The sequence below is a fragment of the Rosa rugosa genome, chromosome 4 (assembly GCF_958449725.1).
Source record: "Rosa rugosa chromosome 4, drRosRugo1.1, whole genome shotgun sequence".
NCBI classification, from domain to species: domain Eukaryota; kingdom Viridiplantae; phylum Streptophyta; class Magnoliopsida; order Rosales; family Rosaceae; genus Rosa; species Rosa rugosa.
The window spans coordinates 38,859,675-38,877,130 of record NC_084823.1 but is presented as its reverse complement, the minus strand read 5'-3'; the positions used below and the strand labels follow the sequence as shown (position 1 = coordinate 38,877,130).

Genomic DNA, 17,456 nt, shown 5'->3' with positions numbered 1-17,456 from the left:
ATCTTAGATAGCTCGGGAGGGTAATGAGCTTAAGAGAAATGTAGACTACAATTACTTTAATTTGTACTCACACTCAGCCAATCAATCTCACACTGTCACACACCCAAAAGGCCAAAACCGAGTGAGGAGATCGGACCCACAACTCGTCACTCGGATCGGACACGTCAAAGGACTCCTCACTCCTCACTCCTCACTCGTCACTCGAACTCGAACTTATATATATTTCGCCAAGTTGGTTCCCCCAACTGGGGAAGTCGTCCGGAGTCGAGGAAGAAGACTCTCAAGAATCATCGCTATCTCCTTCGCTCTCTTGCACCCGCCCACTTTGAAGGTATCTCTCTCTTCTTCATTTCTTAGTTTTGGGTTTGAATTTCTGGTTCATTTTATTGATATTTTCTTTCCATTCATGGGTATTGTTTTGCTCTGAATTCAATTTCCTTTTGCTCTTTTTTTTTTCTTCGTTTCTTTCTGATACTGCTACTTTGGCCCCATGCTCCATCAAATGTGACCCATGGCCGTCGTCTTGCTTATGTTTTATGAAATCGGTTTCACCCTCCAGGTGTTGGATAAACTTCCCCCCATTTGTTTTTGTTTGTTTATTTTCCTGACAGTTGACCCTGGTTCCATACTTGGCTTTAAGCTCTAGGACAACTTATCATAGGGTGGCAAGGTTTGAAGGGGGTTTTAGTTTTAGGGGATGTTAGTAGTCTTGGCCAGTGCGCTTTCCTTTCATATTGTGGTGGCTCATCATTGGTTCGGTTTAAGGGCTTATGAATTCAATTTCATTTCAGGATGTCATTGTGTTTTGGGTACCATGTTGTTTGGATTTTCAGTCTGTATTGAAATTACAATTGTGAAAATGATTCTGTGAAGGTAGGCATACAACATTGGTGCTGACGCAACGGAAATTTTCGGAACAGATATTTCAGAGGTCGTTTGATATGGTATGGTTAATATAACTGTCATGGTTAATAAATTCAACTCTCATGCTAGGGTATTATACTAAGTTATGATGAAATTGATTTTACACAGACTGTTGGAACCAATCCGTCTGGCTCCAAGTCAGGCAAATCGTTTGGTCATGAAAAATTACGGTTTCGGAATGGTAGAGTGAGGCCTGTTTCATTTATTTGTTATAAAGAAGAGAAAGGACTCACATATGAATGCCAAGGACGAAGGGTGTACCAGATTGAGTATGAGTCTAAAAAGATCAGTGATGCAGGAATCCTGCAGCTATTTGATGTGACTTCTTGTCCGGAAAAGAAAATGCACTTTATCTTCTATGAGAAATTTGACCGCTTTCTGTTCGGAAATTGGTTCAAGAATCACCCAAATGGGATGAGAGACCAGCATGGGGACATACAACCTTGGGTTCAAGATTCAATTAGGTAAGTTCACTATTTCAATTGCCTCTTCAAGTTTCTTTTTCCGTGCTACCTTCTTCCCCATTCTCTCTCTGTTTATCTCTCCAATTACTGATATATATATTACATATCTGGTTACTTGGGCAGTGGTATTATTACATAATAGTGATATTGCTAACGCTGCTATGCAGGGATGTCATGGTGACCATAAAGAACATGTTGAATCGTCAGTTACTCCATTCAGGACTAGGAGATTTGAAGAACTATGTTATTGCAGAAGGCAAGATCAAGATAATTAACATCATGAGCAGTTGGGAGGACTTGGTCGACCCTCAAGAATTGAAAAATGGAGAAGACGTTCAAACTTTGGTGGGCAAGAGACGCTTAAACTCTCTCATAAGGAAAGAGATAACAAGTGTAAAGAAACTATGGCAAACTCTTTTGAAATCTGATAATGCCTGGCCTGAGAGAGATTACTTCCTCAGTATCTTTGATCAGAACCTACACCCGTAAGTTCATCAACATTTAGTTCTTCATTATTTAGTTCTCAAATCGAAGACATTCACTTCCTTAGTTTCCTCATTTTTTTGACTTCTTTTGTCAAGGTGGGATGTTCACATAGAGAAAATAATTACTCACCCATTCTTGAAGACTTCGGAAGGGAGGGTCAAGTATTTTTCAGAGATATATCGTCAGCATATGACTGATTCAATTCCAAGACCTGATGTATTCTACAAGGCCATAAGAAATCATTTTGGTAAGTATCGTGGCACCATAAACTCTGTGAATATGAGCCGTCAGTTGAAAGCACTCTTCACTTCTGATACATATGGCAAACCCATTACTTATGGCAACACCATATTGGAGCTTTTGCGGTTCTTAAGGAATGCTTACGAGCACCGTGGTGCAGACTTTCCTGCGTGTGACTTGGATAGAGAGATTAGAAAGCATTGGCCGGGCTGTCTCGAGAAACTTCATGAGAAGCTCTAAAGTGGATTATTGTAAATACTAAATATGTAGGACGTAATATTTGTTTCAGTAATATTTTGAGGTCATGTAATTATTGTCGATGATGCGGCCTCACTATATGAAAATGGTATGGTTTTTCAGTGCATTGTATATAATCCAGTTTATTGTTTACTCCTTTGCATTATACCAATCAGAAATCATATTCTCTCTGTCCAAGGGCAGAGATTGTCTCAATTGTTTCAGGCTGACAGTAGTACATGCCACACAAGGGAGACTTCTTCATTTTTCTAATGTGCACCTTGTTAGTAATAGATCTCCAATAACAGATTTGCTGGTCTCAGAGTGACCTTTGTCCTCATGACCACCTTCAAAATGAAAGGGTTTTATACAGCGGAAGATGGAGACTTTTGCCAAGTTTCTCTATCCAATTCTGCTAGAAAGAACAATGAAGCACAGAGCAGCGAAGTCTATCTAACAAACAAAACATAATTCATGTCAAGGTTTTAATCTGGTAATAATGTCTTGTTGTAGTATTTACTATGAAATCAAATCCTAGCTACAAAGCCCACTTCCTTTTATGATCAGTTTATGGTACCAAGTTACTGAATGTATGAAGCAATGAGAAAGAATCATTTCCTTTGTGGGTGCTCCTTTTTTTTTTTTAGATAGAGGATTAGGTGCTCCTTTGGCTCATCAAGGGAACTATCACCATTCAGTCATTCACCAAGTATCCTGTAATCGTATTATATATTTTTCTTTTTTCTTGTTGCAATGCCTCCTAATATATATTATATCTTTCTCCTGCACTAGAAAATTTTAGCTGTGCTAAATACGACCAGATTCTGAAACCCATTTGCTTACCATCCAGTTCGAACGGAATGGTGTCCTGAACCTCGTGCACTTTAGTTGGAGTGAGCCCAGAATTTGAAATGCATTGTTCAGCTGACTACTGATACCCACTTAAAATCAAATGCTATAGGCACTGAAGAGCAGGACAGTGAGAATAATGACTTCTGGACTAGGCTCTCTAGTCTCTAACCCTTCTCTCTTTTTATTTATTTCTTTACATGAAATCTGCCGGGTTGCATGATCGACTTATTATAATTTATGATGCTTCGATTGTGGAGACACAACTGACGGATTACATATTGATAAGAAAGGGGTTCTCTATATCTTCTCTGTACCAGTAAAAATAATAAAACTTCTATAAATGAATAATATTGAGATTACCAAAAATTATTACTTAGATGAATTATTATATTATTGATAAATAAATAATTTATTTATCTATATTAAAATTTATTTAATTATTATTTATTTTAAATTTTTATATATTATTTATTTTATGTATTTCATCAATTATTAATATCTTTTACGACATTTTTTTATTTATTTAATCAATTATTACTTTATATATCTAGAAAAATTATTATCTTGCGTATTTAGCGAGATTCTTAGTAATATACACTAGTTCAGAATCGGGACTAGAGAAATTTATTATTTAATCGAGCATTCATTTATCGAGATTTTACTATATTTAACCTTTTTTTTTCTTTTAGATTAATTACTAACAGGAGAGTTTTATTCACACATTACTAAATACTAAATACACATCTTCTATTTAATACATCACCTATTAACTTTTTTATTTTTAACATTTTACTAGAAACACAATCTCAAACTTCCTAAACTATTCTCATTAGGAAAAAAAACCTAGTTAGAAGTCGCCAACTCTCTGTCAACCTAGGGTTAGGGTTTCAGTTTCTTTGCTTCTCCTTGTCAACAAGATGAGCTCTATTTATGGCATGGCTGCTAGACTAACCACCTCTCTTACTATCGCTGAAGGCAAGAGGCAGATTGATTTGCGCCCAACGCAGGGCCAGGATTTGAGACAAGCAAACGTGTTTTTGGTGGGCAAACTCCTCACAGCCCACGACTTCAAGATCAAGTCATTCATAGGGATGTTCCGCAACGCCTGGAGGATTAATGGAACGTTGCAAGTGGAGGAAGCGGAGGAGCAAAGGGTGCTCTTCACGTTGTCGGACCCTGTTTGGACCCAAAATAAGTATTTTGGCCTGACAAGGCATGTGTTGGAGAAATTGAGCCAATGTCAGTGGCTCAAGCTATATATTGTCGACAAGTTCGAAATATATATTTAGAGGCTAAATAAAGCCTACTATGGAAGTATGACAAGTCAACTTTAGCATATTTTCCTACTTCGGCTAGGAGAAACCGAGCTAAACAAGGAAGGAGGGGCGGCAGACTGACCAAATGAACTTGAAATGAGCTGAAACTCTGCAGATCCATTCTAGACAGCCCAATGATCATTTCTTATGAAGAGTGCCAGAGCTTTTTTTGAGTGAAAGGCCTTCAAACAATCAACCCAACTTTCTACAGAAGCAAAACTGGAAAACTGGACCTGTAAGAGGTCCAGCAGCATTTTCGGCCCAACCACATGGAATAAAAATCTGAAAATTTGTCAGAATGATCTACACTCATAGTGGAACATTTCATGTGAAGAAGTCGAAGGCATATAATGAAGTCTTGTTGGAGAAATAATTGAAGGAATAAAGGGTCAGAAACTGACCTAAAACCAGCTCAATATTCACATGTTCATGTTTCCTACCCACATGAAGAAAGCTAGATGCTTTTCTCTTTTTCCTTGGATATATTTTTCTACAACAATCTCTTTAATAGATCATCACCACTTCCATGTTGCTGCACCTTCATGCTTTGCTTTCATTTCATCTTTTCTCTATCTTTTCCATATTTTACAAGTGAACTTAGATCTACTTTCATTATTTTTCTTCCACTCATCATTTCACTCTTCTTTTTCTTCCCTATATAAACACTTTCTCCTCTCATTCTAAAACACACATTCACATTCAACAACAACATCTCTAAGATGATCTAAGTTCTCTCTAGAGCAAACCTCTCTAAGAGCAACTCCTCTCCTTCTCTTTCTCTTAGCGGTGATCTCACTCCTAGTCCTAGTCTTCTCAGAAGCCGACTTTCAGTGCCACCAAACCCTCTGTCAACGTGCTTCGGTCCTAGTCTCCTCGGGAGCCGACGGTAGTGCCGCGACCACAACGGTTACAGAACCAGCCAAGCAAGGGTAACGCCCTAGCAACCCAGCCAAGCTAAAGTCACGCTTTAGCAAGTTCTCCTCACTTCCCGGTGGTTCTCGCTCTGCTCGATCTACAACATCGAGTATCGATTTGGTGATTTTCAAGAAGCTCAGCAAAAGTCCTCACCACGAGGCACAAAGAATCCCACGACGAGGTTGGTGCTCTCCTCGTCCACAATTGCTTGAAAGAAGTCAGGTCAAGGGACATCCCCGACGACCGCACCCGAACGGTGCTGGCACGCCCGAGCAAGAAAAGAGACTGTTGACCAGCTGCAGCAAAATTGGAGCCAAACATTTTGGCACACCCGGTGGGACTATACTAGAGTCTTTTTTCGTTATCATTGAGATGCCAGGGGAAAATCTTTACCAAAAGAAATTCCTAAAGTGAATTGATGGACAATGTTGCCACCATTGGCGATATCGCCATTAATGATGAGTTTATGCCTATTCCCATCCCAGAGGGGGCAAGCATTGATGAACAGCTCGCGATCATCATGGCCAACATCGAGAGGAATAAAGAAAAGCAAGCCAGGGACATGGCCATTTTGATCGCAAAAACAAAGCAGAGGTTTCGCGATTGGGACCTAGAAATTGAGCAGAACGCTCGAGAAGAGGTCATTTATGAGGCTGATTTGCCTATAGGTGGCAATTAACCTAATGGCCTCACTGGTGAATCACAGCCTTACATAGAGGCTACTTATGGAGAACGTCATCAACAAGATTGTTCTTCAGACAAGAAAATTGTCTCTGAACAAATATCTGATGTCTCCACTGATCAAGCCAAATATGTGGCTACTGATCAGATGCATGGGGGGCAAGATATGACCCATGATCATCCCTTTGATCAAGAGAAGTTGGCGACAGTTGGCGACAAAGCCGATCTTGGGACACCGTCATCTTCCAAATTACAATTGGAGATCATGTCTCGTCAACCAACAAAGATACTTGGGGGGCAAGAATACCCCTCTCACGAGCCAAATTCCTCCAAATTCTTCAACGAAAAGTATCTTTGTTCTTTTTCTACAAGCTCTCATAGGAGGGATTTTTACCCTACAAATTTTGATACATCGGAGCTTGGAGTGAAGCATAGATGGCCTCCCCCGTGGCCTTCTGGAGGTTAGCCAAATATAGTGCTGCTAACTTCTTTCTTTGTTTTTAAATTTCCTGTCAATTTTCAGTTTTCATTTTTATTTTCGTCATTTGTGAATCATAACGGAATTGGTGAAGTCTCTTTTGTTAATATTGGCCTAAACTCCTTATTGGTGCCTAGTTCAGGTCCCTTAAGGTTAAGGGCGGCTTTTATTAACACTTGTTGAACTGTCTTCACACTTATGACCTTTCTCATCTTAGTAAGTATAGCCTATGTGAAATGGTGTCTAGAAAGGGGACAACGTTCATGACAGGTTCTTGAATCTAGAAGTGCGTGCAAATGGGCCTAAACCACTATGTGGGAGTAGCTCATGCCAAAATGGATTCTGCCTCTCTTGTTCGCCCTCCCCCACCTGGCCATTTCAGTAAGGTTGCCCAAAGGATTTGAAAGAAAATTTGTGTCTAGACGACTATACTTGGGCCGCATGTCTAAACCTTGATTCACAATGTCTTATTAAAATAAAAAAAATAAAAAAAAATACAAAAATACAAAAAGTGTTTCAAATTTGTGCGTCGCGGAGGATGCAAAAAATTGTGTTCTTGCCTAATAGTGGCTGGAACTTGCTAATATACTTAAGAGGCCATTGGTATTGGTCTGGGCACATATACAAGAGGCATTTAATATGCCTAGTATGGTATTAGCAGTGGAGGAGGTCAAATCAATATTTTTGCCAATAATTGTGGCGAAAGCTGGGTTGCGAATTGTTGGCAGCGAAGTGGTTTTAATTACATGGCCTCGCAAATGATGGTTCGCGAAGGAAGACTGGCGATTAATATATGTATGCTCACTATGTATAATTAAGAGGGAGAGAGGCTACTGTTCAAGTAATTTTATTCAAGCCAATACAAGTGGCTTTGGAGCAACGACATTATAAGAGTAGTGTTGATTCAAGACCTCTTTAGTCAAGAAGAGGACCTTTGACTTCGAGGTCTGGGGGGCAATGTTTGGACCCAAAATAAGTATTTTGGCCTGACAATGCATGTGTTGGAGAAATTGAGCCAATGTCAGTGGCTCAAGCTATATATTGTCGACAAGTTCGAAATATATATTTAGAGGCTAAATAAAGCCTACTATGGAAGTATGACAAGTCAACTTTAGCATATTTTCCTACTTCGGCTAGGAGAAACCGAGCTAAACAAGGAAGGAGGGGCGGCAGACTGACCAAATGAACTTGAAATGAGCTGAAACTCTGCAGATCCATTCTAGACAGCCCAAGGATCATTTCTTATGAAGAGTGCCAGAGCTTTTTTTGAGTGAAAGGCCTTCAAACAATCAGCCCAATTTTCTACAGAAGCAAAACTGGAAAACTGGACCTGTAAGAGGTCCAGCAGCATTTTCGGCCCAACCACATGGAATAAAAATCTGAAAATTTGTCAGGATGATCTACACTCATAGTAGAACATTTCATGTGAAGAAGTCGAAGGCATATAATGAAGTCTTGTTGGAGAAATAATTGAAGGAATAAAGGGTCAGAAACTGACCTAAAACCAGCTCAATATTCACATGTTCATGTTTCCTACCCACATGAAGAAAGCTAGATGCTTTTCTCTTTTTCCTTGGATATATTTTTCTACAACAATCTCTTTAATAGATCATCACCACTTCCATGTTGCTGCACCTTCATGCTTTGCTTTCATTTCATCTTTTCTCTATCTTTTCCATATTTTACAAGTGAACTTAGATCTACTTTCATTATTTTTCTTCCACTCATCATTTCACTCTTCTTTTTCTTCCCTATATAAACACCTTCTCCTCTCATTCTAAAACACACATTCACATTCAACAACAACATCTCTAAGATGATCTAAGTTCTCTCTAGAGCAAACCTCTCTAAGAGCAACTCCTCTCCTTCTCTTTCTCTTAGCGGTGATCTCACTCCTAGTCCTAGTCTTCTCAGAAGCCGACTTTCAGTGCCACCAAACCCTCTGTCAACGTGCTTCGGTCCTAGTCTCCTCGGGAGCCGACGGTAGTGCCGCGACCACAACGGTTACAGAACCAGCCAAGCAAGGGTAACGCCCTAGCAACCCAGCCAAGCTAAAGTCACGCTTTAGCAAGTTCTCCTCACTTCCCGGTGGTTCTCGCTCTGCTCGATCTACAACATCGAGTATCGATTTGGTGATATTCAAGAAGCTCAGCAAAAGTCCTCACCACGAGGCACAAAGAATCCCACGACGAGGTTGGTGCTCTCCTCGTCCACAATTGCTTGAAAGAAGTCAGGTCAAGGGACATCCCCGACGACCGCACCCGAACGGTGCTGGCACGCCCGCGCAAGAAAAGAGACTGTTGACCAGCTGCAGCAAAATTGGAGCCAAACAGACCCTGCTGATCGGGTTCGGGTCTGGCGCGGTGCGCCATGGGGGTATAACCATGCTCCAGTGGCGTTGGCGTGGTATGACGGCATCATGCCGGTTGAAAAAGTCCCCCTGACCACGGCGTCGTATTGGATTACTCTCCAGGAGATCCCGTTGGCGTTCCGGTCTGAAAGAGTCATAACTATGATTGGATACACCCTGGGAGATTTTCAGGAACAAGAATGCCAAGAAGGCCGGGAAGCTTCGGATTAGGGTTGAAATCCCATTGAATAAACCGTTGCCTTTCAAGCGATGGTATCTAGTGGAGGATGAAGTTGAATTTCTGAGCAAGTTCCGGTATGACAAGCTTTTTGGGCGGTGTTCAACTTGTGGCCTTGTAATGCATGTTGGATGAGGATGAGGATGATGATGATGTTGAGCGGACCGTTCTGGGGTCCCAGAGTTTGGCTCCAGAGGCGACTAGTGGTGGTACACCAGTGCAGGGGACTGCAGGTGCGTCATCTTCTGGCACAGCAAGTAGCAGCGGGGTCGTTAGTGGTATGAGGGCTAGGGTTCCTACCCCGTGCCCGTCGTTGTTGTTTCGGACTCCAGTCCCTGGTCCGATCGGTGAGCTCTCGTTGAGCGCCTTGTTTCCAAATCAAAAGCTGTAGGTGGTGGTGCGTGACCTCCAGGAAACAGCCGGAACTCCAGAGCACCTCACTGGAAAACGTCGAGGTCGTGAAGATGCCTTGTCCATATCCCCTAAGAAGTTGAAATTGAGTTTGGCTGTGGGTAAGAGAAACCTCATTCTGGATTCTGAAAACCTTAGACTGGACCCGGTTTTGCAGGAAGAGTCTACCTCTGGTAGCATGAAGAGAAAGAGAGGACAACCTATTGGCAGTAAGAATAGGTCATCTTCTGGTGATAAGCATACGACCTCAAAACATGATAAGGGCAATGCGCAGCACAAGTCTCCCAAAAAGAAGCAGTCTGTGGGTAAACACTCCAACTCGAAAGGGAAGGAGATAGTTATTTTTTAAATTCTGTTATTGGGGTGAAGCTTATGTGAGAGTGCATGGATTTCTATGACGTTTCTAGTTTCTTGCTTGTACCACAATTGCGTGATTGGCAAGGAGCTAGTTGAATAATTTCCTTTCCGTAGAAGGCGAGGTTCGTACATTCTTAGATAGGCTTGCTTAAAAGTAAGCGTCCCAGAGTTTTTAATAATCTGCTTTAGCTTAGATAGTTTAATTCGATTTTTCTTGCCAAGTTCGGCTTATATAAATTATAGTAGACTCTAGCCTTTGGCTATTAATCTAATGAATTCAACTTCTATTTCAAAACTTCCTAAACTATTCTCATTCACAATACAACATACATATTCACTAAAATACACTTTTTTTTTTAATACATATGAGCATAAGCTAGGAGTTAGAACGATTAAGATCACCATCTATGAAGAGGCGAGCATCTTCCTAATTAAGATCATTCAGTTTCATCTTTACCTCCATTGATCTAAAGTTGCCTAGCTATTGTCTCTGCTCTTGATTTCTTTTTAAAGTAAAGATTCGAATGCAGATCTTGGCAAGGCAAGGGGGATACAAAACCAACCACACTGCATGCGCTATTAGTACGAGAAAATATGTAATTGCACAAATAGTTTACCAAGAAGACTTTGGGAGGCTTCGATCTAATCATGTCTTTCTCAAAACGAATCCAATAAATGTAAAAGCAAAAGAAAAGAGGACTCGACCACCAGCGAAGTTGACAAACCCGAGCCAATCTTGATCTCCAGCAGCCCAAGTGCCACCCGACCAAGTAATAAGGGGTCTCTCTGTTGTCGGCACACCGCTGCAACTAAAGTAGGCCACCACCAGGCGGTACTTCCCAGATCCCCAAAGCCGCAACAAGCATTCTAGTTCATTTCCAGTTAACCCGTACCACCACCATCCCTGTACATCTGTTGTAGCATCAAGTCACCAAAACCGACCCACCAATCTCCATCGAATTCCAACACCAGATCAGCCACCGGGCAGACCACATCTCACCCACCAGTGACAGCAAAGAGTGTTAGTAGGGAGAAACGCAGAAGAGTCCATAGATGGAGAGGGTGCAAAGACACTCTGTTACGGGGTCGGCGTTCTTCAAAACCCTAGCAGAGTTGGGTCTCTGAAAAACGTAAGATAGAAGAAAGAAATACAGTGAGATGGATACTGCAGTTTTTTTCTTTCATTCACCAAGTAACGATAAATTTTTCAGTGTTTCACCGAATAGCCTTGATCCAATCTATATACACACAATATATAATAAGAATACTTGCTAACCATTCTCAGGTGACAACTGGTTCAAATATTAACCATTCTCAGGTGACAACTGGTTCAAATATCTTGTGAGAATTAAACATCCCATCAAAACTTGCATAAAATTTGACAATACTAAAACTAACACCTCCTTGACATACTAAACAGTACTCTGAAACTAATGTTGTAGATTCTAACTAAGACCTCCATAACATACGGAACGGTACAAAAAATGTAAAATCAATGAATAGAAAGTCCCACAACCCCATGTTGGATTGAAGGATTAAAACTGACCAGATCCCATCTGCTCTCAAACACGGCTGAGAACCCGAGAAAGTCGAAGCTTGGGAGATAAGTTCATCACCATGATGATTACAGGAATGACTCTGTGGAGACCGACAACCTTCACCTTCTTCACGGCCCGTGAGCACCACTCCTTCCGCAGAGCTGTTAATTACTCCTCAACACCGTTGGAGCCCGTCCAGGAGTCCAAAAATTCAGGTAAGGGTCAGGACTGTGCTACACATTGCAACTTGCTCCTTTAGATTTTAGTGTGGCAGAGAAAGGCCTCTCTTTTTTTATTATTCTTTTAAATAATACATCTAAAACAGTTTATCATGACTGAGAGGTGAGGATAGTAACTAACAATGATTGTTTCTTCTTCTTGTTTTGGCTGCTTTATGTTCAATGTCTTCACATTCTCGAAGTCAAAGATAAAACCAGAACCAGAAATCATATAAAAGTGACTTTTCAAAAAATTATTTAAAGAGGAAATGACCAGAAAAGGTGATGAACTTACTGCGTGAAGCAGAAGCTAACAAGGAAACCACTAAAGCCCTCAATATCCACATCACGAACTGCTGAATGTAAGATCTTGATATTGTTTCCCTCCTCAATTCGAAATGTGGTGATAGAAAGAGGTTGCCGATAATTGCCTTTGTACGTGAAACCACTCTGGACAAGACAAAATTCCAGGCCACCCAAATGAGCCAAGTATTGTGATCTCCTTGAAGGATTCGGTGGAAACTTAATCTCCATGCCTGACAACAGCAATGGCTTGCCAAGAGAAAAGGCAGCATGACCTTCATCAGTTTGATCCGTTATGACAGAGAATGCTATAACCTCCCCAGGTTGCAAGGATAAGGCATACATAGTATTGCCTACAACCAAGGCCTTTCCACTCCAACAAAAGTCCTCAACTTTGACTGGCTCCCAATAATCTCTTTTTTCATGATAAGCCATCACTGCCGGTTGCCTGCGGCCATATATAGAAAACAAAATGGACCCATCATAAACGGCGTGACCGGTTATCTTTGTTGTGGCCCAATCCTCAGAATACGGAAAAGGCTTCAGTGATTCCCAAGAGTCATTGATCGGATCATAGCGCTCGAAAGAATCTTCTGGTTCACATGGGAAGCAAAATGGATCTAAAAGAAAATAAATTTTCTCGTACGCATGTATAACAGTTCCAGATGACTTAGAAGCTTTGGGAGGGCTGAACTTAACGAGTGCCCTAGTCTTAATGTCGAAAATGTATCCATTCAAAGAGTCAGGCTTCTTAGGAGTGGTGATCTCATCATCATCATCATTGCATGGACCAATGTCTGAACCACTACTGAGCAATAGATATAACTTGTTGCATATGCAAACACCACCGAAGGTATAAAATTCAGGAATATTACAATCCTTTTCAAAGAAACGTGCTATAGGATCAAGTAGTGGGGGCTGAGTTGCTCCACATCCACCCATGACTTGACCTCTTCGATCCAGTTTTACTTCAAATAATGCACCATGGAAGTCACCCTCAAAGGTAGTCACCAATACAAAAACAGATATTTCTTCTCCCTGCTTTGATGAAGACTCCCCCTTCATAGACATAACTGAAAATAGATAGTAAAAGTGAAACTAGTGTCTTTGACTCTGGCAGATAATGCAGCACGGATGAAAGCATACCATCTGCTTTAGTGAGACAGGAATACAGAATGCATATTCTAAATCTTACACATTTTCCTATGTCTTATTACAAACAAGCTAGTCAAAGTGAACCAGTAACCATTATCACACTAGCAGAGAATAAAGCAATGACGAAGCCATACAATATAATGTAGTAAACACAGGAATGCAGAATGCAAAATCTTATCCATTTTCCCAAGTCTTCTTATAAAACATACTGATCAAAGTGAATCAGCAAATCATCACCACAAAATTATCATAGAGAACTCAATCCATAGAATAAATCATCAGATTTTAACCAAAAAAAATATTGTACTGTTTTAGGTAGAATATGGTTACACACTAGGAAATAGAAGGGAGATACTCCACATAATTGCAATAAATACAAAAACAAGATGCACAGCAAAAAAGATAGCATTGAAGAAGTAAGAGAAAATGCAGAAGTGCTATATAACTACTGTTTGCAATAGCAAGATTCTCACAAGTGAAAACGTCAGTAGGTATATAATGCCTCAACAGTAACCGATGTTTACAGAAATTTATATGTAGCTTGATGTAGGACAACCTAGGGGTATCTGTGTTTAAGTACTTAAGAGGATGGATTTTAGAGTGGGCTGTAGTGTGGGGGGTGAAGGAGATTGTGGTTAGGAGTCTGGGATTGAAGGGAAAAGAAAGGAGCAATCTGGAATCACACACAACAAGACTTGTCACGAATCAATCGACAGGAAATTGTTTATAACAAAACAAACTCAATCTCATTCACTCTGATTTGAACAAATACATAGTAGCCCTTATATGGAGCCTGAGAAGACACTAGAACAGACCAAGCATCAAAATGACCCTCATTAAAAGCTTCAAAGGACCCCTAAAAGTCTGATTATTAATATTTGACAGCCAATCCCTTAGGTAAACTAAACTTGACCCAATTCAAAGAGCATGAAACCTACACGAAACATCTAGAAGACAAGTGAAACACTTGAACAACTAGAAGACTCCAGCAATCCAAAGGAAGGAAGACTGTTCTACTTTCCTGTATCTTCATCACTTTCATCCATTGTCGACATGTCCATAAGTCGGCCTCTGTTCTCTATTAACTCCACCTCTGTTATCTATTATTATAGATGGATGTATCATAAATCACAAAGAGGACACCCTGCTGTCTCAGAGAAAGTTTTAGGATACTAATAGGTAGTTGGGGTTAAAATTATTGACCAACAGTGTGATATGACACAGAATAAGAGCCTGAATAGATTCCATTAATTGCAGCTTGAGAATGGTTTGGGGGCTCAATGTAGCTAAATCTCATTGTGTGTATGGATATGGATATGAAAAAGAACGGATATGCTCCGCAGAGATGCAATACAATCTCATAGTGTGCTGCAAAAAATAAACCGCAGAAGAACCAACAAACAACTACTGGCACAAGTGAAAAATTCGGCAGCAATACAAAATCCTTACACTGTGGTGCAAGAAAACACCTTTAACAATAACCAACATTCTGTACTGTACCAGGATTTTCGTTTCTGATTATATTTCTCTATATTTCCGTGATTAAAAACATATTTAAACTCACCAGCTCTGCTGTGAATATGAGAAGGAAAAGGAAATTATGAGTCTCTAGCTAAAAATCAAGTAGGCCACTGTCCCCACAAACAAAAATATCTCATATTTCATATAATTCAAAACCGGGACACCGTCTCTTCCATGATAATAAGTAGCATACACAGAGTTTATAAAAGCCCATAACCTTTTTCTGATTCTAGAATCAGTAAGCATAAGCAGATTTCATACACAAATAAAAACTAAACCCGTGGCTGACCTGAGTCAAACGCGGCGAAAGATGAGGATCCCTGGCTAGGATTTGGGACTGTAGCCGCACAGGGGAGAGAGTACCCTAGCTTCCCCCCGTTAGTCGTAAGAGAGAGGGGCTTTTATTATAAAGTAGTACTAGGGCTGAGCAGCACGGGCCGGGCCCAACAACATTTTCCACAATCTGATCGAGAGGCAGATTATTGGGTTCAGAGGCAATCACGTTATCTGGCGATCTCCGTTGAAATCCTTGATCGATGATTTCGTCAGATCCTGCCTGATCTGATTTTATGTTTGCAAGTAGAAGTGGGTTTGCTTTGCTTCCATTGAAAGTAAGAGAGAATATGATGAGCGACAAGGGTACTCTTGGTAAAATTGGCGTGCCGTAGTGCATTTTTCCTGTGCTGTGAGCAGGTCGTTCGAGCTCCTTTTCGTTTTCGTTTTCGTTTTGCAGAATGGCCCCTATATAAGAGCGAGTCCAGCCACGCCTCCAAAAGTCTTCAAGTTGGACCTCTTAAAAGCCTTAAGCATGCCTCCTAAAAGGATTTCTCTTTCGAAGCAGCTTAAGCGTACGTGTTACAGTAATATGGTTACAGTAATATGGTCAGTGACATGCAATGTAATCTGGCCAATGACATGGATATAACAGTAACTTAGCTAATGACTTGGTAAGTAACATGTGATTGACAGTGACTTGGACAGTGACTTGGTCAGTGACTTTCACGTACGGAATAGATTTAGGCTATAGAAGAGTGAATAGAAGCGAAGGGTTCATCCTATCATAAGTTGATTTCTTATAAATACGTAATGTGAAATCAGTCTTAAACTAGAGAATAGAAAGTGTGTGAGATTACCTGTCCTTAATGAGTAATAGTGGAAGACAAATGTATCTTTAAAAGGTAATTTTTTCTGTATTTTAACTTAATGCACCTAGAAGTTTAGAGGCGCTGAAATGCATGTCAAATTACAATATATATGCACACACTTATAACCATATTCATGATCAAGCTAAGAGCAACAATGAAACCAACTAAGGAAAATACAGTCACATTTAAGATACCAAAATAAAACTAAACCTAGTATAGTATATGCTTGAGCAGAGAGCTATATGCAATTGAATGTTCAAGGTACCAAAGAAGATTAAAGATAAGTTGACAGTTTTTTTTATTTTTTATTTTGGTAATGAGGAATCCATTAAGCCGCCCCAAAGCAAGCCCAAAGAGCTGAAAATAGAACCAGAATATAAGTCCGATGGACAAGCCCAAACGAACTAAATAAAGAGCCAATATAAGGAAATTAAACCTTAAAAAACATGGATTACCGTACTGATTGTCCGATGCCAATTGAATCCCAAAACACAAACTGTATGAAACCCCAACATCCAAGGGGAGAAGATCCCTCAAAACAACATCATTCCCTCCTGTAAGATCAAATATGGACATAACACATATCATCATAAAGTAATTGATGATTAGCTTAATATCAATCCTAGTTTAACATGGATACAAACAGTAAATCAATACTAGTGACTTAATGAAGTAGTGTATCAATTCATTAAGGATAGTAATCCATTGCTTAGTCTACAAGAAAGGCTACAAGTTGTGATACATTAGGAATCTAAGAGTGAAACCTAAACCGACAAGGAATGCTTTAAATGGGAAGCTTCTTGAGGTTTAAGTCTCATATATATACAGATGAATTGGTCCCTGATTACTACCACGACTATTGCATAAGTTCTGTCCATTGAGAAGCAAGTTGGTAAGTAACAGAAGACTACATTCAGTGATTGTGTTTAGCAGCTGCATAAGATGGAATCCATGCCAGTGATTGCTGAAGGTAAGCCTTGATCCCTTTTATGATTGTTGTGCATATGTTGTGAGCATGTATATGGTTTTCACAATTGGTATCAGAGCATAGGCTCACAAATATGAAAAATCGTTTTAGGGTTTTGCAAAACAAACATAAAATTTTTTTTAAGGGTTTTTGCTTTACGGGTCAAGTAACTGATCAGGTTACTGACCAAGTCACTGGTCATGTAACTGATCAAGTACCTGACCAAGTAAGTAACTGATCAGGTAACTGACCAAGTAACTGGTCAGGTACCTGATCAAAGGTAAGTTACTTAAGTCGATTGCTGCATCTGGGTAATTATAAAATTCATGCTTCCGCTGTGATTTTTAGCAGCAAATTGGGGAAAAAGCAAAAACAGGTTTTTCTGTGAGATTGATTTCGATTCATAGCATGATAATTGAGTTTTTGATTGTGCTCAAGAACCCTAGTTGCATTCTCGGCGTGCGTTAGGTTAGAGTAGACGGTGACCGGATGAAATTTACAATTTCTTGATTGTTCTGTGGTTTCTTGGAATCGAATCAATTTTGGTTATGCTTGAATATGCATATTGAATTGATTGTTTATATGGTATTGCATCTGTGATCGTATGACGATGTATGAAGAACCAGAATCTCCCAAAAATTTTACACATCGTTGAAATTG

The 17,456-nt window shown here is 40.0% G+C and overlaps 2 protein-coding genes and 1 long non-coding RNA gene across 11 annotated transcripts; 2 read left to right on the top strand and 1 right to left on the bottom strand.

The window, feature by feature from the left end:
* Positions 1 to 66: 66 nt before the first annotated feature.
* LOC133706888 (uncharacterized) lies at positions 67 to 2,615 on the top strand. Its single transcript, XM_062132434.1, has 5 exons — positions 67 to 331; positions 874 to 944; positions 1,033 to 1,388; positions 1,556 to 1,873; positions 1,970 to 2,615. Exons 2-5 carry the CDS (start codon positions 942 to 944, stop codon positions 2,352 to 2,354), a joined length of 1,062 nt encoding a protein of 353 aa, XP_061988418.1. The 5' UTR covers positions 67 to 331; positions 874 to 941; the 3' UTR covers positions 2,355 to 2,615.
* Positions 2,616 to 10,502: 7,887 nt separating this feature from the next.
* On the bottom strand, positions 10,503 to 15,442 carry LOC133742966 (uncharacterized). Of its 9 annotated transcripts, none has more exons than XM_062170700.1 (5): positions 14,974 to 15,442; positions 12,001 to 13,081; positions 11,848 to 11,901; positions 11,496 to 11,720; positions 10,503 to 11,070 (listed from the first exon to the last, which is right to left on the bottom strand). In XM_062170700.1, exons 2-3 carry the CDS (start codon positions 13,077 to 13,079, stop codon positions 11,895 to 11,897), a joined length of 1,086 nt encoding a protein of 361 aa, XP_062026684.1. In that variant the 5' UTR covers positions 13,080 to 13,081; positions 14,974 to 15,442; the 3' UTR covers positions 10,503 to 11,070; positions 11,496 to 11,720; positions 11,848 to 11,894. The 9 variants fall into 9 exon arrangements, with proteins under 9 accessions (XP_062026684.1, XP_062026682.1, XP_062026681.1 ...); XM_062170698.1 differs by having other exon boundaries at positions 11,496 to 11,715; XM_062170697.1 differs by having other exon boundaries at positions 11,848 to 11,892.
* On the top strand, positions 11,077 to 12,315 carry LOC133742968 (uncharacterized). Its single transcript, XR_009862843.1, has 2 exons — positions 11,077 to 11,234; positions 11,268 to 12,315. It is a non-coding gene; the product is annotated as an uncharacterized LOC133742968 (long non-coding RNA).
* Positions 15,443 to 17,456: the final 2,014 nt, after the last annotated feature.